General features: G+C 42.1%; 2 protein-coding genes and 1 long non-coding RNA gene across 6 annotated transcripts in view; 1 reads left to right on the plus strand and 2 right to left on the minus strand.

Annotated features, from left to right (window-relative positions):
- Nucleotides 1-22,648, minus strand: part of ZNF629 (zinc finger protein 629) — an 83,391-nt gene that overhangs the window by 27,522 nt on the left and 33,221 nt on the right. For 2 of the 3 annotated variants that reach the window (XM_077907344.1, XM_077907345.1), the window contains exon 1: nt 115-266. Coding sequence is in view for 1 of the 3 variants with exons in the window: in XM_077907342.1 (XP_077763468.1) it covers nt 115-211 (97 nt within the window). In the remaining 2 variants the exon portion in view is untranslated. Of the gene's footprint in view, nt 1-114; nt 267-22,081; nt 22,235-22,648 lie in introns of those variants that run through there. The other variant, XM_077907342.1, reaches the window with a different exon arrangement.
- LOC144319368 (uncharacterized) overlaps nt 1-22,648 on the plus strand; it is a 26,430-nt gene continuing 3,782 nt past the window's right edge. The window contains exons 1-2 of one of the 2 annotated variants that reach the window (XR_013385202.1): nt 1-372; nt 4,453-4,544. This is a non-coding gene — a long non-coding RNA (uncharacterized LOC144319368). The remainder of the gene's footprint in view (nt 373-4,452; nt 4,545-22,648) is intronic. The other variant, XR_013385201.1, reaches the window with a different exon arrangement.
- BCL7C (BAF chromatin remodeling complex subunit BCL7C) overlaps nt 13,364-22,648 on the minus strand; it is a 54,186-nt gene continuing 44,901 nt past the window's right edge. The window contains exon 7 of the mRNA XM_077907353.1: nt 13,364-17,817. Coding sequence (XP_077763479.1) covers nt 17,796-17,817 — 22 coding nt within the window. The 3' untranslated portion in view covers nt 13,364-17,795. The remainder of the gene's footprint in view (nt 17,818-22,648) is intronic.

A 22,648-nucleotide genomic window follows, 5' to 3' on the forward strand; every position in this document is an offset into this window, starting at 1 on the left:
ATACCGAGATTCAGTCCAGTCCTGTGGCTGGAAGCAGCGCCCCCTCTCCCCTAACCCTGAGGGATGCAGGGGAATGGAAAGGCAGCCCCAGAGAATAGAGAACAGAGGGCTTACTCAGTCCTGACAGCCAGGAGCACTTCACAGACCCCTCGACCTGGAGGCTCTGCTCAGGATTCAGCTGAAGCTGTGTCCAGGACCCAGCTGTATCCATATGACCTTGTGAGTGAAACCCAACCCGATTCTGATTCTGAATTCCAAGCTCTAGAATAACAACAATGGTTAGCATGTACTGAGGGACTCTGAGCCAAGCACTGCCAAGTGCTTCATACCCATGGCCTCCTTCCAGCCCTACAACGCTGCGAAGTCAATGCTGTGAGTATCTCTTCTTTGCAGATGACAAGGCTGAGTCTCCAATAGAGAGCTCCGTGCCTAAGGCCACATAGTAACGGGCCGAGCCAGGAGTTCAAGTTCATGTGGGCTGAATCCAGGGCTCCTATGCTTAGCTCTGTGCTCCTTCCAAACATCCAAGGCTGTATTTAATACCACTGAACTGTACACTTCACAATATTAAGGTGGCAAATGTTATGTGTACTTTTATTTGATATTTAAAAAGCGAAACAAAAAACTCAAGGGGGATCCCTGGGTGGCGCAGCAGTTTAGCGCCTGCCTTGGCCCAGGGCGCGATCCTGGAGACCTGGGATCGAATCCCACGTCGGGCTCCCGGTGCGTGGAGCCTGCTTCTCCCTCTGCCTATGTCTCTGCCTCTATGTGTGTGTCTCATGAATAAACGAATAAAAAAAAAAAAAAACTCAGGCTGGAGAGGGATTTGGGGCAGGTCCCAGGGACTGAGCATTCCACTTTACTAGGGTTCTGGATAATGTGCCAAGTAGTAAACATGAGGCAAATGCCAAACCCAACTCCCCATTCATTAATTTTGTCCCATGGCCTTTAACTCCCTACCTAAAGAATTAAAAATTATACTTTTAGAATTAATACATACCTTCAAAACTCCCTAAGAGTCCAAAGAGAAAATTTTGGCTTAAAAAAAAAATCAAACTGACAATGTAGCTTTAAACTCTTGAGGATCAAGCCTGGATTCACAGGAGAAAGTCACAGGAGAGAAAAGTAGTCCCCCCCACCCCAACCAAAATAAAGGGCAGAGAAGGAAAGCGATAATTAATCAAATGTTTACTATATGCCAGGGACTGACCGCTGCTTTCATATTTTATCTCACTGAATCCTTACAACTATGAGGGTTTTATCCTATTGTGCAGAAGAAGGAAGTGAAGCTTTAGAATGTTTCGTAATTTTGTGAACGTTAAACTGATTCTGAGAGCTGGCATTGGATCGGAAACCAGTCCTGGTTGTCAGAGAAATGACTGGAGGGGCACCTGGCTGGCCAGTTGGAGAAGCATGGGACTCCTGATCTTGAGGTTGTGGGTTTGAGCACCACATTGGGTGTAGAGATTACTTTAAAAAATAAAAAAAAAATTTTTTTTAAAAGGTGACCAGCATTCACCCTCTCTGCTGTCTCTATATGATTCAGTTAAAAAAGCTCTTAACTTATGAGTTCATCACACTAGTTCCTCATCACCCAAATGATTCGGGGTTGGGGGGGATCTCTTTCTGTCTCTTGCCTCACAGTTCCAAATCTGTTAGATTTACCACATACTTTTTAAAGATTTTCCTTTTTAAAAGATTTTATTTATTTATTCATGAGAGACACACACACACACACAGAGGCAGAGACACAGGCAGAGGGAGAAGCAGGCTCACCACAGGGAGCCCGATGTGGGACCCTGGGATCATGACCTGAGCCAAAGGCAGCCATTCAACCACTGAGCCACCCAGGTGTCCCAAGACTTTCCCTTTTTGTTACAAAAGTGCCCCAGCGGGATCCCTGGGTGGCGCAGCGGTTTGGCGCCTGCCTTTGGCCCAGGGCGCGATCCTGGAGACCCAGGATCGAATCCCACATCAGGATCCCGGTGCATGGAGCCTGCTTCTCCTTCTGCCTGTGTCTCTGCCTCTCTCTCTCTCTCTCTGTGACTATCATAAATAAATAAAAATTAAAAAAAAATTAAAAAAAAAATAAATAAAAAATAAAAAACAAAAGTGCCCCAGCATGTTGTAGTTCATTCATTTATTTATTTGCTCATTCAATAAATATTGAGTGCTTGTTCTGGGCTCTTCTAGACACTGTAGATATACTTGTGAACAAGACAGCTAAAAATTAAAACCCAAACCCCCAAATCCCTGTCCTTACAGAGGTTAAACCCTAAGGAAGACAGATGGCTAATAAGAAGAAACAACAAAAGTAGCTGGGGAGTGTGGAGGGTAGGGAAGGTGTTGAAGTCTCAGGTAGAGAGGCCAGGGGAGACTTCTCTGACATGTGACGCTCCCTCCAAGAACTCCTCTAGGAAGAAGACAACCCAGACCAGGAGGAAGGCTACCCACACACTATCTGCTGTCTCTGAAGTAGCCCAGGAGGGGGAGAAAATCACAAAAGATTGATGCTGGTTTCTTTTCCTTCTCAACATTCCCTTTTGTTCTTTCTGATTTTCTCTTAGACGTCTCCCACTTCTTCACTCTCCCATGAGACTCACCTCTATACTGCGGTGTGTATACTTCTCCCCTCTCCTTTTTTTCCCCCTCTCCTTTTAAATTTTTATTATTTTTAAAAGATTTTTTTTCATGAGAGACACACACAGAGAGGCAGAGACACAGGCAGAGGGAGAAGCAGGCTCTCTATGGGGAACCTGATGTGGGACTCGATCCCAAGACCCCAGAATCACGACCTGAGCCAAAGGCAGCTGCTCAATCACTGAGCCGCTTTTTATTTTTTAAATATTTTATTTACTTATGAGAAACACACACACAGAGAGGCAGAGACATAGACAGAGGGAGAAGCAGGCTCCATGCAGGGAGCCCGACGTGGTACTCGATCCGGGGGACTCCAGGATCACGCCCTGGGCCGAAGGCAGGTGCTAAACCGCTGAGCCACCCAGAGATCCCCACTGAGCCACTTTTAAAAGTCATCTCTACACCCAAAGTGGGGCTTGAACTCAACTCCAGACCAAGAGTTGCACTGACTGAGCCAGCCAAACGCCCCGTCTCCTTCCTTTCTTTATCCCAGTTCCAACCAGGGTAGACAAGAAATGAAGTGGCAGGGAGCAGGAGAACCAGCATGCTTCCTTCAGTTACATGGAGCCAGGCAGAGTGCAAAGTGGTGGTTGGAGCAGGAGGTAGACCACCTGGGGGTGATGCCCTTCGAGATTCAAGAATGTCTGCCAGGGCAGATACCCCAGAACGGCAACCCAGATCTCCTAAGAATGAGGGGATAGAACTCATAGAACCTAGGGAAGAAGCAAAGGCACGTTTTGGTTTGCTTTGTTATTGCTTTCTTTAAAAAAAAATTTTTTTAAGTGTTCTCTACATCCAATATGGGGCTTGAACTCATAACTCCAGGATCAGAGTGACATACTCCACTGACTGAGTCAGCCAGGCGCCCCTGTTATTCTTTCTGGCGGGTCTCCTTTGTTGTTGCAGCTTCATGGAGATAGGGTTCCCGTACTGTACACTTTGACTTCAAGTGTGGTGCACAGTCCAGTGAGTTTCAGTCTATTCAAGAGTTGTGCAACTGTCACCATAATTTTAGAACATTTTCATCACTCCTGGAACAAACTTTGTATGTATTAGGAATCACTTCTTGTTTCTCCTCAGTCTACACACACACACACACACACACACACACACATGCACTTTAAGCAACCACTAATGTACTTTCTGTCTCTATAAGATTTGCCTCATCTGGATATTTCATCTAAACGTCACATTTGGGTTTGGGATTTAGTTGTGTTTTTGTTGTTGTTGTTGTTGTTTTTGCTTTTTAGTTGTGGGGTTTTTGTTTGTTTGTTTGTTTGTTTTTAGAAAGTAAGTGGATGACCACTGCAGAATATCACAGAGTGGGCTTTGGGAACACGAGAAGTTGAGAAGCTCTTCTGGGAAGATAAGGGTGACAGGAAAAGCAGAAGAGGGAAATAACTTGCTTCTGTTTTATTTTTTATTGCTGTGTCCTGCATTGTAGGTCACCCAAATGTAGGCAGGATACAAATCTCAAGTAAACAAACATGGGAAGTTTCTAATTAAATTGAAAAGATTTAAAGTTACAAACTAAATTGCTTTTATTTCTGTGGACAATTTCTTTATCTGCTTTTACATGTTTATGCCTTCTGTTTGCTGACACTCTGTGCAAAGCGACTGATCATGCAGTCAAGTCAGAAAACCTGGGTTCTTCATATTTGCAGCCTGACTTAGCTACTCTCGTAGTTTTCTCTTCTGTAAAGTGAGAGGGTTAAAGGATGGAGGATTATTCCATTCTCCTCTCCAGCATCATCTCCTGAACTGCAGGCTTTCACTTCTTCAGTAACTGTTGACAGTCTACTTTATTTTTAGGTGCCATTCTACTTTTCCCTTCATTCCTGGAACTTCTGGGCACAGAAAGTGGAGGAGGATGAGCAGAGAGCAACATGAATCGCTTTTAACAGGTACACATGTTGAACATTTATAAGGAAACTCTACACGTGTTATCAAGGCTGCTTCATAACTAGGAAGAATAAAAAGGGACCTTAGAGGACATCTAGTCCAATGCCCTTCACAGTGAGATGAGAGGACAAGCATACAAACGAGATGTGACTTGTCCAAGGCCACACTAGTGAGTGCCAGAGCTGGGGCCAGTTCTGGGTTTCCCCATGCCTATTCATTTACACTTGAGAAAGCCAAGCCCACAGAAGCCCAGGGACTTCCGTAAAGAAAAGGACCTGTCAGATAGGGCAGGCTCCTTGGAAATCATCTGCTGAATCTGATTCCTCTTTTAACAGCGGCTTAGGCGAAGTGCCGGTCTTGGGCCGAGGTTTCTCGGAATCTCCGGGCTGGCACCGCAGTCTGAATGAATAACCGGAGAACCTGTGATCGCAGGATCCCGGGGCTGAGGCACGTTCCCCGCGCCGGCCCCGGACGATTACCTGGGGAAGGGCTCCTGCGTCCCGGGCTCCGAGGGCTCCTTGCCCGGCCCGAGCCTCGGAATCCTGCCCCCGGCTGCAAACCGCTGGGGGCGTGACGCGAGCCCTGTTGGGGGCGTGGCCCTATAGTATCCAGCCAATCCTAAGCCGCGCCGTGTTAGGGGCGGGAAACCCGATTCCACACCCCGCCCATTTGCCCTCTAGGCGGGGGTAGAGCTCCGCGGTGACCTAGGCAACCGCCCCAGCGTACCGCCCACCTGCTAAATTTGCTGCGTCCAGCCCTCTTGGCACCACCTTTCGGAAAGCGAAGTCCTTTAAGGGGCAGAAAGGACGGAGATTTTGATTGGTTGGCTGGATGAGTGACCCTGGCGCTGGGGGAAGGGGAGTCTCGCCCAGGTTGGACTTGGGAAGCTTGGAACACAGGCTTTGCAGAAGCTGAGCAGAGAAAGGGCTTTGGTGAACTAAAAATTCAGTGTTTGCAATCCAAAGTAGCTGCCTTTCTGGATGCGTGTGAAGGCAGTGGGAGTCCAAGAACCTTTGGGTCGCACCACCTGGTATTATTAGTCATACTTTAAAAATATATATAAATATATAAATAGATATTTAGAGAGAGTGAGCCAGTGGGGGACGGGATAGAGGAAGAGGGAGAGAGAGATGATCTCAAGCGGACTTCCTGATGAGTGCGGAGCCCCACGGTGGGGTGGGAGGGGCTTGATGTCTCGACCCTGAGGTCACAGCCTCAGCCAGAATCTAGAGTCCCCGGTTTAACCGACTGAACCACCCAGGCGCCGCATGTTAGATATACGGCATTTAAAGTTTAAATTTGGGGTGCCTGGGTGTCTCAGTTGATTAAGACTTTGCCTTTGGCTGGGGTCATGATCCCAGAGTCCTGGGATGGAGTCCCACAACGGGCTCCCTGCTCAGCAGAGAGTCTGCTTCTCCGCCTCTGTCTCCCCCTGCTTGTGCTCAAATAAATAAATAAATAAAATCTTTTAAAAAATCATTTAAATTTAACATTTATTGAGCACCTGCCACTGTGACAGACACTGTTCTAAGTTCTTGGGCTCAGTAAAGAAAACAGATTTCTGGTATCTTTTTTTTTTTTTTTTAAGATTTTATTTATTTATTCATGAGAGACACACACACACACACACACAGAGGCCAAGACACAGGCAGAGGGAGAAGCAGGCTCCATGCAGAGAGCCCGATATGGGACTCAATCCTGGGTTTCCAGGATCATGTCCTGGGCAGAAGGCAGGCGCCAAACTGCTGAGCCACCCAGGGATCCGGTAGCTTCTGTTCTTAAATGAGGGAGACAATACGTTATGTAGTGTGTTAGAAGATGTGACAAGTCTATGGGGGGAAAAGCATAGTACAGATAAGGATTTCTACACTTATCTGTAGGTGTGCATGTAGGAATATATTCCAAGACTCCCAGTGGATGCCTGAAACTCCAGATAGTATTGAACCTAATATATACTATATTTTTTTTCTTATACATACATACCTATGATAAAGTTTAATTTATAAGTTAGGCACAGTAAGGCTAGATTTAATACCAGTGAGAAAGTGAGATCCAAACAAAGAATTGGAGGAAAGATGGTTAACCAATGAGCTTTCTGGTGGAAAAGCATGCCAGGCAGAGGGAACAGCTACTGGTGTTACTGGAGAACAGCAAGTGTGGGTGGAGCATTGTGAGTGAGAGGGGAGTGGTAGGAAGCGACTGGGGGGGGGGGGGGGTGCAGATTTTATTGGGTCTTGTATGGTTGGCTTTTACTCTCAAACAGGGACCCGTTGTAGTCTTTTTGAGCAAAAGAGTGACATCATCTGACTTATATTTTATTTTATTTTTTTTTTAAATTTTTTATTTATTTATGATAGTAGGCAGAGGGAGAAGCAGGCTCCATGCACCGGGAGCCTGACATGGGATTCGATCCCGGGTCTCCAGGATCACGCCCTGGGCCAAAGGCAGGCGCTAAACCGCTGCGCCACCCAGGGATCCCTGACTTATATTTTAAAACAACAATTCTGGCTGCTAGGTTGAGAACTAACCAGAGGGACAAGAAGAGAAATCAGCAGGCCTGCTAGAAGATTATTGCAATAATGCATGCCATGGCGTGCAGGAGGTGACGGTAGCTTGTACCAGATTGATGATGATACAAGCAGTGAGAAATGGTCAGATACTGGATGTATTCTGAAAGTAGAGCCCCCAGGATTTCTCAAGATGTTGGAAATGGGGGATCCCTGGGTGGCGCAGCGGTTTGGCGCCTGCCTTTGGCCCAGGGTGCGATCCTGGAGATCCGGGATCGAATCCCACGTCAGGCTCCCGGTGCATGGAGCCTGCTTCTCCCTCTGCCTATGTCTCTGCCTCTCTCTCTCTCTCTCTCTCTCTCTCTGTGACTATCATAAATGAATAAAAAATTTTTAAAAAATGTTGGAAATGGGTTATGAGATAGAGACACAAATTCAGAATCACTCCGAGGTTTTTGACGTGAGGAACTGAAGGAGGAGTTGCCATCAATCGAGATAGAAAAGGCTGAGAGGGAGCAGCCTTGGGGGCTTGGGAAAATAAATGTTTACAATATTTACAAGGAGAGTGTCTTTATTATTATTATTATTATTTTATTTTTAAGTAATCTCTACACCCAATGTGGGGCTCAAATTCTAACCTCTGAGATCAAAGTTCACATGCTCCACCAACGGGCCAGATCCTGGGTCTCCAGGATCACGCCCTGGGTTGAAGGTGGCGCTAAACTGCTGAGCCACCAGGGCTGCCCAAGGAGAATGTTTCAATCAGAGAAGCACAGAAGTGACCAGGCACAGAACAGGGTTTGGTAACATAGTCAAGAAGGCTTCCTCTTACCTCTGTAAGGGATAGGAGTTACGCCAGTGAGTCTCTAATGAGTGATAGTGGCCTATCAGAATCACTAGAGAAATCTTTTCCATCTAAGCCACTGAGAGGGGCGCCTGGTTGACTCAGTCACTTTAGTGTTCAACTCTTGATTTTGCCCAGGTCATGAACTCAGGGTCATGAGACTGAGTTCCATGTCAGGCTCTGCACTAGGCATGGAGCTTGCTTAACATTCTCTCCCTCCATTCCTTCTGCCCTTCTCTCCTCAACTCCCGCCCCCTTCTTTTGCATGCACTCTTAAACAAACAAACAAACAAACAAACAAACAAACAATAAAACCACTGAGACTATCTTTACTCCCCTGAATCTTGTTTACTGGTGGGGGTTGGAAGGGGTGGTGGGAGCAGTGGCGGCCGGAGTGTGTGCAGTATGTCCATCAATGAGGACTGAGGGTGACAAGGAGGGAGGGCAGGAGGGTATCTACTCTTTAGTAAAGGGCTCATCTTGTGGAACAAGTATTTCCCTCAAGTTGGAAATCAGCCATCAAGTGACAGGACTGGAGAGAAGCATCCTGTTCAGTCTCTAGACTTTCATTCTTTTAGTCACATTTTTATTTGTAGAAATGGTATAATAAGACATTATCAGGAGACTCCTATTAAATATGGTAGTCTGCAGGCACTTATCTCTAGCTTTTCCAGAAAGTCTTTTAAAATAAGAGGGAAACCAGACACCTGGGTGGCTCGGCGGTTGGGCGTCAGCCTTCAGCTTAGGGCGTGATCCTGGAGTCCCGGGATCAAGTCCCAGTATCGAGTCCCATGTCCGGCTCCCCACAAGGAGCCTGCTTCTCCCTCTGCCTGTGTTTCTGCCTCTGTGTGTGTGTGTGTGTGTGTGTCTCATGAATAAATAAATAAAATCTTTTAAAAAAATAAGAGGGAAGGAATTTTTCTTAAAGATTTTATTTATTTACTCATGAGAGACAGAGAGGCAGAGGGAGAAGCAGGCTCCATGCAAGAAGCCTGATGCGAGACTTGACCCAGGTACTCTGGGATCATGCCCTGAGCCAAAGGCAGATGCTCAACCACTGAGCCATTCAGGCGTCCCAGGAATTTTTAAACAGGTCTAAGGACACAAAAACAGAGAACTATAGAGGAGATGAGAACTGGTAAGAGATAACTTTTTTTTTTTTTTAAGCTTAAAAGCAGAGAACCCGCTCGGGTAAATATAGCAGGCTATTCAAACTAATCTGCTTACTGAAAACAATGAAAATACAGAATAAAAGATATAAAATAATAATTAAAAAAATAACATTACTGTATTATTAGTTTCGGGGGTAGAACTTAGTGATTCATCAGTTGCATATCACACCCAGTGCTAGGTACATCACATGCCCTCCTTCATGCTCATCACCTAGTTACTCCTTTCCCCCACCTCCACAGTTTGTTTCCCGTAGTTGAAAGTCTCTTACGGTCTCTCTCTCTCTCTCTGTCTTTTTATCTATTTTATTTTTCCTTCCCTTCCCCAATGTTTATCTACTTTGTTTCTAAATTCCACATAATAATAAACTTCTTAAAAGTACCGAAGAAAGAGGGATCCCTGGGTGGCTCAGTGGTTTGGCACCTGCCTTCCGCCCAGGGCGTGATCCTGGAGTCCCAGGATTGAGTCCCACATCAGGTTCCCTACATGAAGCCTGATTCTCCCTCTGCCTGTATCTTTGCCTCTCTGTGTCTCTCATAAATAAATAAATAAAATCTTTAAAAAAAAAAGAAAAGTACTGAAGAACAGGGGTGCCTGGGTGGCTCAGTCCGTTAAGCATTTGCCTTTGGCTCAGGTCTTGATCCTGGGGTCCTAGGATGGAGCCCCCTGCATGAGGTTCCCTGCTCAGAGGGAAGCCTGCTTCCCCCTCCTCCACTGCCCTTCTCTCTGCTTATGTGCTCTGTCAAATAAAAATCTAAAAAAAAAAAAAAAAAAAAGGTACTGAAGAACAAAGAGGAAGTATCAACCTAAAATCTAGGTGGAAATGTGAACCTAGAGAGAAACCTAAGCACTGATACTGCCTTCACCCTGAAAGCATTTGCTAAACTAGGTCAACTTGAGCAGGCGGTTCAGGACAGAAATCCAATCCTCCTCCCAGTGATTAAGAAGAGATGCCCCCTGCTGGATTAAGAAAGGAGTTAACCAAGAGTGACCTAACCCAGGCCCCCTGCCCTAGGGGAATTGCAAAGTAAGTTTCTAGGTGCTGAGCACAACATAGGGAAGAAACTATTTCTGAGTTGTGATAGGGAGGCAGGCCTGGAGTGGATATGTAGCTTCAAATCACATCATTTTGTAGTCAAAACCAAACCAAACCAAAACAAAAAAACACTCCAAAACAAAAACTCCTCAAGCTGTATATTTAGTTTACAGTGACCACAAATTGGAAGCGTTTAGGCAACTAGTAGAAGCAAATTACTTCAAATAAGTTCAAAGAGAATATACAGTTAGAAATATCCCAGCATACAGAAATGATAGAAAGCAGAAGCCAACACTTGTATTTCATATATTGGAATTATTACATAAAAATTATAATCTCTGGGATCCCTGGGTGGCGCAGCGGTTTGGCGCCTGCCTTTGGCCCAGGGCGCGATCCTGGAGACCCGGGATCGAATCCCACATCGGGCTCCCGGTGCATGGAGCCTGCTTCTCCCTCTGCCTGTGTCTCTGCCTCTCTCTCTCTCTCTCTCTCTGTGACTATCATAAATAAATAAAAATTAAAAAAATTATAATCTCTGATTATTATGTTTATTTATTTATGTATTATTTATGTATTTAAGTAATCTCTACACCCCAACATGGGGCTTGAACTCACAACCCCAAGATCAAGAGCCACATGTTCTACTCACTGAGCCAGCCAGGCACCTCTGATTATTATGTTCAAAGAAATAAAATATAAACTTGAAAAATAATTGCAAGAATCAGGAAACACCACCACTACCACCACCAAATAACCTAGCAGATTTGAAAAAAAGCCAAATAGAATATAAATACAATACAAATAGCCAAATATAATAACTGAAATTAAAAACTCAATAGAAAGGAACTGCCTCATCTCACAAAATATGTATAGAAAAAAATCTACAGGGGTACCTGGGTGGCTCAGTTGGTTAAGCATTTGACTCTTAATTTCTGCTCAGGTCATGATCTAGGGGTCATGAGCTCATGCCCAGTGCAGAGCCAGCTTAAGATTTTCTCTTTCCCTCTCCCTCTTCCCCTCCTCGTCCCTGTTCATACATACTCTCTAAGAAAATGATAATTAATTTAAAAAAAGAAAAAAAATCTATAGTCAAGATCATACTTAAAGGTAAAATATTGTGGGGTGGCACCTTGGTGGCTCAGTCAGTTAAGCATCTGCCTTCAGCTCAGGTCATGATCCCAGGGTCCTGGAACCGATCCCTGCTTTGGGCTCCTTGCTCGTCCAGGAGCTGGCTTCTCCCTCTCCCTCTGCCTGCCACTTCCCCTGCTTGAGCGCTCTCTCTGTCAAATAAATAAATAAAATATTTTTTAAAAAAGGTAAAATATGGGATCCCTGGGTGGCTCAGCGTTTTGGCGCCTGCCTTTGGCCCAGGGCGCGATCCTGGAGTCCCGGGATCGAGCTCCCGGCATGGAGCCTGCTTCTCCCTCCTCCTGTGTCTCTGCCTCTTTCTCTCTCTCTCTCTCATAAATAAATAAATACATCTTTAAAAAAAAAAGGTAAAATATCGTATGCTTTCACTCTAAGATTGTGAACAAGCCAGAGATGACCACTTTCACCACATCTATTTGATTTTATTAGAGGTACTAGCTAGTGCAATGAGGCAAGTAAAACAAAAGGCATAAGTATCGGAAGAGAAGAAATAAATTGTCTCCATTTGGAGCTGACATTATTTATAAGGAAACCATAAAAACAGCTACTAGAACTAATAAATGAATTTAGCTGTGTCTAGGATATAAGGTCAAAATACAAAAATCAATTGTATTTTTTTAAGTTGGAGTTTTTGTTATAACGTTAACAACATTTGGAAAATAACATTTAAAGTGTCCATTCTCACCTCTCATATGCAACAAAATAATGGAAGTTCTAACTCATGCAATAGGGCAAGAAAATAAAATAAAAGGCATTTGGATTGTAATGAAAGAAACTAAATGCTCTACTTGTAGATAACATGATTGTTTACAGAGTAAATACCAGGACTCTACCAAAAAAACTCCTAGAATTCAGCAAGGTCTCAGAATGTAACAACATTAAAAAAATAAATTGTGCATCTATATACTAGCAGTGAACATGTGGACACTGAAGTTAAAAACATAATACCATTTAGATTCTCTCAAAACAACAAAAAATAAATATTTTAGGTGTAAATCTAATAAAACATGTGTAGGACTTATATGCTGAAAATAACCCAATACAGATAAAAGAAATCAATGAAGATCTGGGGTGCCTGGGTGGCTCAGTTGGTTAAGTGTCTGACTCTTGGTTTCAGCCCAGGTTGTGATCTCAGGGTCATGAGATCAAGCCCCGTGTTCCGCTCCATGCTCAGTGGAGAATCTGCTTGAGGATTCTCTCCCTCTCCCTCTCTGTTCCTCCCCTCACTCATGTGAGCTCATGCACACACTTTCTCTGTCTCTAAAATAAATAAATTTTTAAAAAAGTAATCAATGAAGATCTATGTAAATGGAGAGACATACTGTGTTTCTGGGTTGGAAGTCTCAACAGCAAAAATATTAATTCTCCCTAAATTAACATACAGGTTCAACTATACTCCTATCAAAATCTCAGCAAGATGGATGCCTGAGTGGCTCAGAGGTTGAGCATTTGCCTTCAGCTCAGGGTGTGACCCCGGAGTTCCAGAATGGAGTCCTACATCGGGCTCCCTGTGTGGAGCCTGCTTCTCCTTTTGCCTGTGTCTCTGCTTCTCTCTGTGTCTTTCATGAATAAATAAATAAAATATATTATTTAAAGTCCCGGCAAGATTTTTTGTAGATATAGACAAGATTATTCCAAAATGTATATAAAAGGCAAAGGAACTAGAATAGCTAAAACAATTTTGAAAAAAGAAGGATAAAATGGAAAGAGTCAGTTTACCAGATTTTAAGACATTATACAGCTAGAAATTGATGCACACAAATATTCCCAGCTAATTTTTAAAAGATTTTATTTATTCATTCATGAGAGACACACAGAGAGAGTCAGAAACACAGGCAGAGGGAGAAGTAGGCTTCCCAGCTAATTTTTACAAAGGTACAGAAGCAATTCAATGGTGCTAGAGCAATTAGGCATCCATAGGCAAAAACAAAAACAAAAACAAACCCCAAAAGACCATACACAAAAATTAGCTCAAAATGAATTATAGCCTTAAATATTAAATGTAAAAACTATACAACATTTTTTTTAAAGCATAGAAGAAAATTTTCAGGCTTTAAGGTTAGACTAAGGGTTCTTTTTTTTTTTAAGATTTTATTTATCCAAAAAAAAAAAAAAAAGATTTTATTTATCCATTCATGAGAGACAGAGAGAGAAGCAGAGACGCAGGCAGAGGGAGAAGCAGGCTCCATGCAGGGAGCCCGACGTGGACCTGATCCGAGACCCCGGGGTCATGCCCCAAGCTGAAGGCAGGCACCAAACCACGGAGCCACCCAGGGATCCCCTAGACTAAGGATTCTTAAACTTGACACTAGAATCATGATTCATAAAAGAAAAAACAATAAATGAACATCAAAATTTAAAACTTTAGGGACGCCTGGGTAGCCTGGGTAGCTCAATGGTTGACCGTCTGCCTTTGGCTCAGGGCATGATCCTGGAGTCCTGGGATCGAGTCCCGCATCGGGCTCCCTGAATGGAGGCTGCTTCTCCCTCTGCCTTTCTTTCTGTGTCTCTCATGAATAAATAAATAAAATCTTTTTTAAAAATTTAAAAATAGCTTTATTGATATATAATTCAGATACCATACATTCATCTATTTAAAGTGTACAATTCAATAGGCTCTTTATATGTCATTAATTTTTTAAAATTTGGTTATATGTAACATAGTTTACCATTTTAACTATTTTTAAATGTACAATTCAGTGATATTAATTGCATTCAATGTTGCATTAATGTTGTACAATCCTCACCACTATTTCCAAAACATTTTTAGACAGAACCCTATAATCATTAGGCAATAACTGCTCATTTCTCCCTCCTTTCAGAACCTGGTAACTTCTAATATCCTTTCCCTGTGAATTTGTCTATTCTAGAGATCTCATATAAGTGGAATCACACAATATTTGTTCTCTTGCATCTGGCTTATTTCACTTAGCATGTTTTCAAGTTTTATCTGTGTTGTAGTATGTACTAGAACTTCATTCCTTTATACGACTGAAAAAATTCCATTATGTGTATACACCACGTTTTGTTTATCCATTTATCCGTGGATAGTTTGGGTTATTTCCACCTTTTGGTTATTATGAGTAATGGTGCAATGAACATTGGCATGCAAGTGACTGCTTGAATCCTTGCTTTCAGTTTGTTTGGAAGGAAGAAATAGTTTAATCATATGGCAACTCTATGTGTATCCTTTTAAGTAACTACCCAACTATTTTCTACAGCTGAAAGTAGAGTATTGAGGGATCCCTGGGTGGCTCAGCGGTTAAGTGCCTGCCTTCTGTCCAGGGCGTGAACCTGGAGTCTTGGGATCAAGTCCCACATGGGGCTCTCTGCATGGAGCCTGCTTCTCCCTCTGCCTGTGTCTCTGCCTCTCTCTGTGTCTCTCATGAATAAATAAATAAAATATTTTTTTAAAAAAAGTAGGGTATTGAAATCTCTAACTATTATTACTATAAAATTGTCTAGGGGTGCCTGGGTGGCTCGGTCAGTTAAGCATCTACCTTCAGCTCAGGTCATGATCTCGGGGTCCTGGGATCGAGCCCAACATTTGGTTCCCTGCTCCACAGGGAGCCTGCTTCTCCCTCTGCCTCTGCCTGATGCTCCCCCTGCTTATGTTCTCTCTCTGTGTCAAATAAATAAAGTCTTAAAAAATAAAATTGTCTATTTCTTCCTTTGATTCTGTCAATGTTTGCTTCATACACTTAGAGGCTCTTTTATTAAATGTGAAAATATTTATAATTATTGTGACTCCTTTGTATTGAATCTTTTATCAATATATAATGTCCTTGGTCTCTTATTATCTTTTTCAATTTAAAGTCTATTTTGTCTAACAAACAAAAATTATATCTTGATAGTAATTTAGCCACCCCAGGTCTGTTTTGTTTACTGTTTGCATGGAATATCCTTTTCTATTCTTTTAGTTTCAACCTCTTTCAGATTTTTTAAAATTTACTTTGGAGAGAAAAGAGTGCAAGTGGGAGGAAAAGAAGAGGGAGAAGGACAAGTAGACTCCATGCTGAAGCAGGGCTCCATCTCATGACCCTGAGATCATGACCTGAGGTGAAATCAAGAGTCAGATACTTGGGTGGCTGGGTGGTACAATTGGTTAAAGCCTCTAACTCTTGGTTTTGGCTCAGGTCATGATCTTGGGGTCGTGGGATTGAGCCCCACATTAGTTCCAGCTCAGCATGGAGGCTGCTTGGAATTCTCTCCCTCTCCCACTTTGCCCCTTTTCCTCCCCTGCATACACATGCACATGCACACACATACTCTCTGTAAAAATAAATAAATAAATAAATAAATAAATAAATAAATAAATAAATACATCTTCTAAAAAAACTATTAAAAAAAAAAAGAGTTGGATGCCCAACCGCCTGAGCCACTTAGGCACCTCTCAACCTCTTTATATCCTTATATTTAAAGTGGATCTCAAAATAAATAAATAAATAAAATAAAGTGGATATCTTTTTTTAAAAAGATTTTATTTATTCATGAGAGACACACAGAGAGAGAGGCAGAGGCAGAGGCAGAGGGAGAAGCAGGCTCCATGCAGGGAGCCCAATGTGGGACTCAATCCTGGGACTCTAGGATCACACCCTGAGCCGAAGGCAGACGCTCAACCACTGAGCCACCCAGGCGTCCCTCTAGCATTTCTTAGGGCAGGTCTACTAATATTGATCTCCCTCAGCTTTCATTTATCTAAAAATATCTTAATTTCTCCTTCATTCTTGAAGGGTAATTTTTCCAGGTATAGAAATCTTGATTGACAGTTTATTTTTTGACAGAATTGAAGGAAGAATAGATAATTCAATAATAATAATTGGAGTCTTCAATACGCCACTATCAATAATACATAGAGCTACTAGGCAGAAGATCAACAAAGGAGTAGACAACTTGAACAACACCATCAACCAATTAGCCTTAACATAAATCTGTAGAACACTCCATACTACAATAGCAGAATACACATTTTTATCAAGTGTGTATGGAATGTTGTTCAAGAGAGACCATATGTTAAGTCATAAAATATGTCTCAGGGCACCTAGGTGGCTCAGTTGGTTAAGTGTCCGACTCTTTGGACTCAGGTCATGATCTCAGGATCCTAGGATTGAGCCTATGTCAGGCTCCATTCTCAGCTGGGAGTCTGCTTGAGGATTCTTTCTCCCTCTTTTTTTTTTTTTTAAGATTTTATTTATTTATTCGAGAGAGAGAGAGAGAGAGAGAGAGAGGCAGAGACCCAGGCATTGGGAGAAGCAGGCTCCACGCAGGGAATGCAGGGAGCCCAACGCGGGACTCAATCCCGGGATTCCAGGATCATGCCCTGGGCCAAAGGCAGGCAGTAATCTGCTGAGCCACCCAGGGATCCCTCTCTCCCTCTTTCTCTGCCCCTCCTTTCTGCTCATGCTCTCTCTCTCTCTCAAATAAATAAATAAATAAATAATTTTAAAATGTCTCAGTAAATTTTAAATTTATTTTTGGTTTTAGTAAGTTTAAAAAGATTGAATCAAACAACTTTTTTTGAGGTATAATGAACACATAATATTATATTAGTTTCAGTGTGTAATGTAATGATTTGGTGTTTGTATACACTGTGAAATGAATCACAAAACTTTGACAAAAGTAGAATGATATTAGAAATCAGTAACAGGAGGAAATTTGAGAAATTCACAAATATGTGGAAATTAGGGAACATATTCTTACATAGCCAATGGAACAAAGAATAAATTATAATGAAAATTAGAAGACATTTTGAAATGAATGAAGATGAAAACATTACATACAAAATATATAAGATGCAGCTAATACAGTGTTTGGAGGGAATTTTACAGATATAAGTACCTACATTATATTTAATTTATCTATTCTTTTGTTATTCATGATTTTAGTATTTTTTAATGATTTTAGTATTATATCTAAAACTCCATTGTAGGGGATCCCTGGGTGGCTCAGTGGTTTAGCACCTGCCATGGGCCCAGGGCGTGATCCAGGAGACCCGGGATTGAGCCCTATATCGGGCTCCCTGCATGGAGCCTGCTTCTCCCTCTGCCTGTGTCTCTGTCTCTCTCTCTGTGTTTCTCATGAATAAATAAATAAAATCTTTAAAAATAAATAAATAAAAATAAAATTCCATTGCCAAATTCAATGTCATAAAGATTTACCACTTTATTTTCTTCTAAGAGTTATACTTTTAGCTCTTTTATTTAGGTCATTGATTCATTATGAGTTAATTTTTATATATGATGTAGGTATGGGTCCAGCTTTATGCTTTTGCATGTGGATATCCAGTTGTCCTAGTACCATTTCTTTCCACGTTGAATGGTTTGGCACCCTTACAAAAATCAATTGACCACAGATGTATGGCTTTATTTCTGGACTCTCATTTCTATCCCTTTGATCTATGTGTCTATTTCTAGGTAAGTACTATACTGTTTTGATTACTGAAGCACTGCAATAAGTTCTGAAATTGGGAAGTATGAATTCTCCAACTTTGTTCTCCTTTTTTGAAATTCTTTTGGCTCTCCAAAGACCCTTGCAACTCCATATAAATTTAAGGATTGGCTCTTCTATTTCTACAAAAAAAAAAAAAGTCGTTGGCATTTTATAGGGATTGCATTGAATCTGTAGATCACTTTGGGTAGCATTGTCATCTTAACAATATTAAGTCTTTCAGTCCATAAACACATGGTGTCTTTCCATTAATCTGGGTCTTTAATTTCTTTCAACAATATTTAACAATTTTTAGCATACAGGTCTTTCACTTCTTTGGTTAAATTCATTCCTAGGTATTTTATTCTTTTTAAAGTTATTTTATTTATTTATTTATTAAATATATTTTTAAACACTTTCTTTTTTAAAAAGATTTATTATTTTATTTATTCATAGAGACACAGAGAGAGAAAGAGGCAGAGACACAGGCAGAGGGAGAAGCAGGCTCCATGCAGGGAGCCCGACGTGGGACTCGATCCCTAGTCTCCAGGATCACGCCCCGGGCTGCAGGCAGCACTAAACCGCTGCGCCACCGGGGCTGCCCTTTAAAGTTATTTTAAATAGAATTTTCCTTTTGGATGATTCATAGCTGATGTATACAAACACAGCTGATTTTTTGGTATTAATCTTGTACCCTGCAACTTTGCTGAATTTGTTTATTAGTTCTAGTGATTTTTGTTTGGTGGAATCTTTGGGATTTATTTTCCATGCATAGGATCACATAATCTGTGAATAGAAATAGTTCTACTTCTTTTCCAGTTTGCATGCTTTTCATTTCTTTTCCTTGCCTAATTGCTCTGGCTAGAATTTGGAATAGCAATGGTGAAAGTGGGCATCCCAGTCTTGCCCTTGATCTTAGAGAGAAAACTTTCAGAGTTTCACCACCATGTTACCTGAGAGTTTTTCATAGCTGCACTTTATGATGTTGAAAATGAGTCCTTCTATTCCTAGTGTACTGAATGTTTTTATATTGAAAAGTATTGAAATTTATCATGTGTTATAGCATCAGTTAAGAAGATCATGTATTTTTTCCCCTTCATTCTGTTAGTGTGCTGTAGTACACTTATTAATTTTGTGTATTGAACCATGTTCGCATTTCTGGGATATATCCTAATTGGTCATGGTGTTTAATCCATTTATCTATCGATCAATTGATCGATCAATTTTATTTTCAAGTAATCTCTTCACCCAACATGAGGGTTGAACTTACAACCTTGAGATGAAGAGTCACATGCTCCAACAACTGAGCCAACCAGGCACTCCAATCCCCCAAATTTTGAGAACGTTTTCATTATTCTAAACAGAAATTCTGTACTCATTAAATAACAATCCTCTATTTTGTTTTGTTTTGTTTTGTTTTGAGAGAGAAAGAGAGAGAGAAGGAGCATGCAAGTGGGTGGGGGGGGGAAGGGTAGAGAGAGAAGGAGAGAGAATCTTAAGCAGGCTCCACTTTCAGTGCAGAGCCCAATATGGAGCTCGATCTCACAACCCTGAAATCATGATCTGAGCCGAAATCAACAGTCAGACATTTAACTGACTGAGCCACCCAGGTGCTCCTGCCCTAATCCTTTTAATATGCTATTGCATTTGTTTTCCTAATATTTTGTTGAGGATGTTTATACCAATATTCATAAGTAATACTGGTCTACAATCTTCTCTTCTTGTGTTGTCTTGGTCTGACTTTGGTATCAGAGTAATCCTGGCTTCATGAGTTAGGAAGTATTTCTGCCTCTCATATTTTTTAAGAGTTTGAGAAGAATTAGTGTTAATTCTTCTTTAAATGTTCAGTAGAATTCAACAACGAAGCCATCAGGGATCACTGGCTTTTCTTGTTGTGTCCAGTGTCTTGAAAATCATTGTTTCATCTATTTTGTCCTGTTATTGTTATCTCAGGCAAGAGGGTAATCTGGTCTCAGTCACTCCATATTGGCCAGAGGTCAACATTAAGCCAATGCCTTTGTTTTTTATTGTGGTAAAATATATGTTACATAAAATTTACTATTTGTGATGGTTAATTATATGCATCTACCTGACTGAGCCTTGGGGTACCCAGATGTTTGGTTAAATACTATTTCTGGGTATGTCTGTGAGGATGTCTCTGGGTGATATTAAATCTGAGTTGGTAGACTGAGTAAAGCAGATTACCCTACCTAATGTGGATGGGTATCATTCCATGTGTTGAAGACCTGAATAGAATAAGAGGCTGTATAGGAAAGAATTCTCTCTGCCTGACTGTCTTTGAACTGGATATCGGTCTTCTCCTTCTTTTGTTCTTAGACTGAAACTTATACCACTGGCTCCTGGGTTGGGACATCTCAGCCTCCATAATTGCAAGAGCCAATCCCTTTAAACAAATTTCTTCCTAAGATATATTGATTATGTTTCTCTAGAGAATTCTAATACTTAACCCTTTATAAGTGCACAATTCACTGGCAATTAAATACATTCTCGTGTTGTGCAATCATCAACGCTACCCATTTTGAGAACGTTTTCATTATTCTAAACAGAAACTCTGTACTCATTAAATAACAATCCTCTATTCCTGTTCCTACCATCCCTTGGTAACCTGTATTTTATCTTCTGTCTCTGTGAATTTACCTATTCTAGGGACCTCATATCTGTGGAATCATACAGTGTTTGTCTTTTTGTGACTGGCTCATTTTACTCATCATAAAGTCCTCGAGGGTCATCTGTGTTGTAGCAGGAGTCAGAATTTCCCTCCTTTTAAAGGCTGAATAATATTCCATTTTGTGTATATGTATCACATTTTGTTTATCAATTTGTCTATTGATGGAGATTGAGTTGTTTCTGCCTTTAGCTTTCATGAATAGTGCTGCTGTGGACTTGGGTATATAGTACATGTAAGGCATGCCTTTCTAAGTTCACGGTTCTTTTTTTTTTTTTAAAGATTTATTTATTTATGATAGACATAGAGAGAGAGAGAGGCAGAGACACAGGAGGAGGGAGAAGCAGGCTCCATGCTGGGAGCCCGTCGCGGGACTTGATCCCGGGACTCCAGGATTGCGCCCTGGGCCAAAGGCAGGCGCCAAACCGCTAAGCCACCCAGGGATTCCCGCTCACAGTTCTTTTCATCAAAGGAACCATGTAGTGGGCATCAGCTTTTTTCTGTCCAGTGACCCTCCCTTCTGTCATGGCCCTTTCTTCCCCAGGAAAAGAAGAGAATCTATAATCAGGGATCAATCACCCCAATTGTGTGAAATATCTCCTCTGCCCCAATTGTGGTCACTTGGTCCCAAGCTGAACAAAGCAGGGCGGAGCTGAGGAAAGTGAGGTAGGGACACTGTTTGCAGCCTTACCACCAGCTATTTGGAAATTCCACTCTCAGGGAATAGAGCACACCTACATAAAGTATTGAGAGAGTTGGAGAGGATGCCCTGATTCCAGATGCCTCCATGGCCCAGGTGTACTTCTTTCCTTCCTGTGATGACTTGGATACTCCAATATCCCTCTCATCCTCTTGCCTAAGCTAGCACCTTTTGGATTTATGTCGTGTGCAACCAAAAGGACATAAACTCAAAAAAAAAAAAAAAAAGATGTGAACTCACTACTCTGCTCGGTCCATGTCAGAATTCCTCCTGTCAGGAAGGAGTAAAGCAGTTTATCTTAGGTTAGATTCTCCTAGAAGCTTAACCCAGGCCAAGGATTAAAGGGCAAGTGATTTATTAAAGCAGTGGTCTCAGGAAAAACCATTAAGGGAATGAAGTAGGTGGATGAGTGAGGTAAGCAGGTGAAGAAGACTATAAAGTGTGTGTGCGCAGCTCTGGAGTAGAAATAGCACTGTAGGGATCCCTGGGTGGCGCAGTGGTTTAGCGCCTGCCTTTGGCCCAGGGCACGATCCTGGAGACCCGGGATCGAATCCCATGTTGGGTTCCCAGTGCATGGAGCCTGCTTCTCCCTCTGCCTGTGTCTCTGCCTCTCTCTCTCTCTCTCTGTGTGACTATCATAAATAAATAAAAATTAAAAAAAAAGAAAGAAATAGCACTGTATAATTGTCCTGCTCCAGTCCAAGGAGCTGGACTCCAGCACTGACATACCAGTCACCGACTATAAGCCCCCTTGGAGCAGGGAGGGTGTGAGGACATGAAAGTTCCCATGGATAAGTATGTTCTATATCCAAGGGCAAACCTCTGAAGGTTGCAGGTATAAGCCATTGGCAGGGAAACCCAGAATTCTGGCTCACAGTGCTGGTAAAAAGGATCTGAGGATCTGAGATGGAGGACACAGTGTTTGAAGTGACATCTGGGGAAAGCTTGGGCCTCTCTCTCTTCCTCACAGCCCACCTGCCCCATCCCCCCCGTTAAGGCTGGAACTGCCATTAATACTCACATATCCATGAACTGGCTGACCCAGTGATCCATCATCAAAACTGATGTGTGTCACTCTGTGTTTGCATGCTGGGAAGCTGTCAGCTTTTCCTCGTTTTTCACAGTGACTTCTAATGTTCTACATGAGGCATTCTGTTTATCAAATGTGTACTGGCTAGAGAAAAAGAAAGAGGTTCTTTAAGGCCTTTTCTGCCTCCACAGCAAAGGCTCTGAATGCCAGCAATGGTCAGCCAGGCAATATAACAATGATTATAATAGTGAATTCTAGCTTTATTGAGCACTAAACTATGTACTATGCTTTACATTCATCTCATTTAATTGAATAATTATACAAGGGAGTTACCAGGGAGGGGGGGGGTCGTCCCTTGGTGGCTCAACGGTTTAGCGCCTGCCTTCAGCCCAGGGTGTGATCCTGGAGTCCCAGGATCGAGTTCCCTGCAAGGAGCCTGCTTCTCCCTCTGCCTGCATTTCTGCCCCCCCGCCCCCTCTCTCTCTGTCTCTCATGAATAAATAAATAAAGTCTTTAAAAACAAAAATAAAAAACAAGGGAGATACCATTATTATCTGC

Source organism: Canis aureus, chromosome 8 (genome assembly GCF_053574225.1).
Source record: "Canis aureus isolate CA01 chromosome 8, VMU_Caureus_v.1.0, whole genome shotgun sequence".
Lineage (NCBI taxonomy): Eukaryota > Metazoa > Chordata > Mammalia > Carnivora > Canidae > Canis > Canis aureus.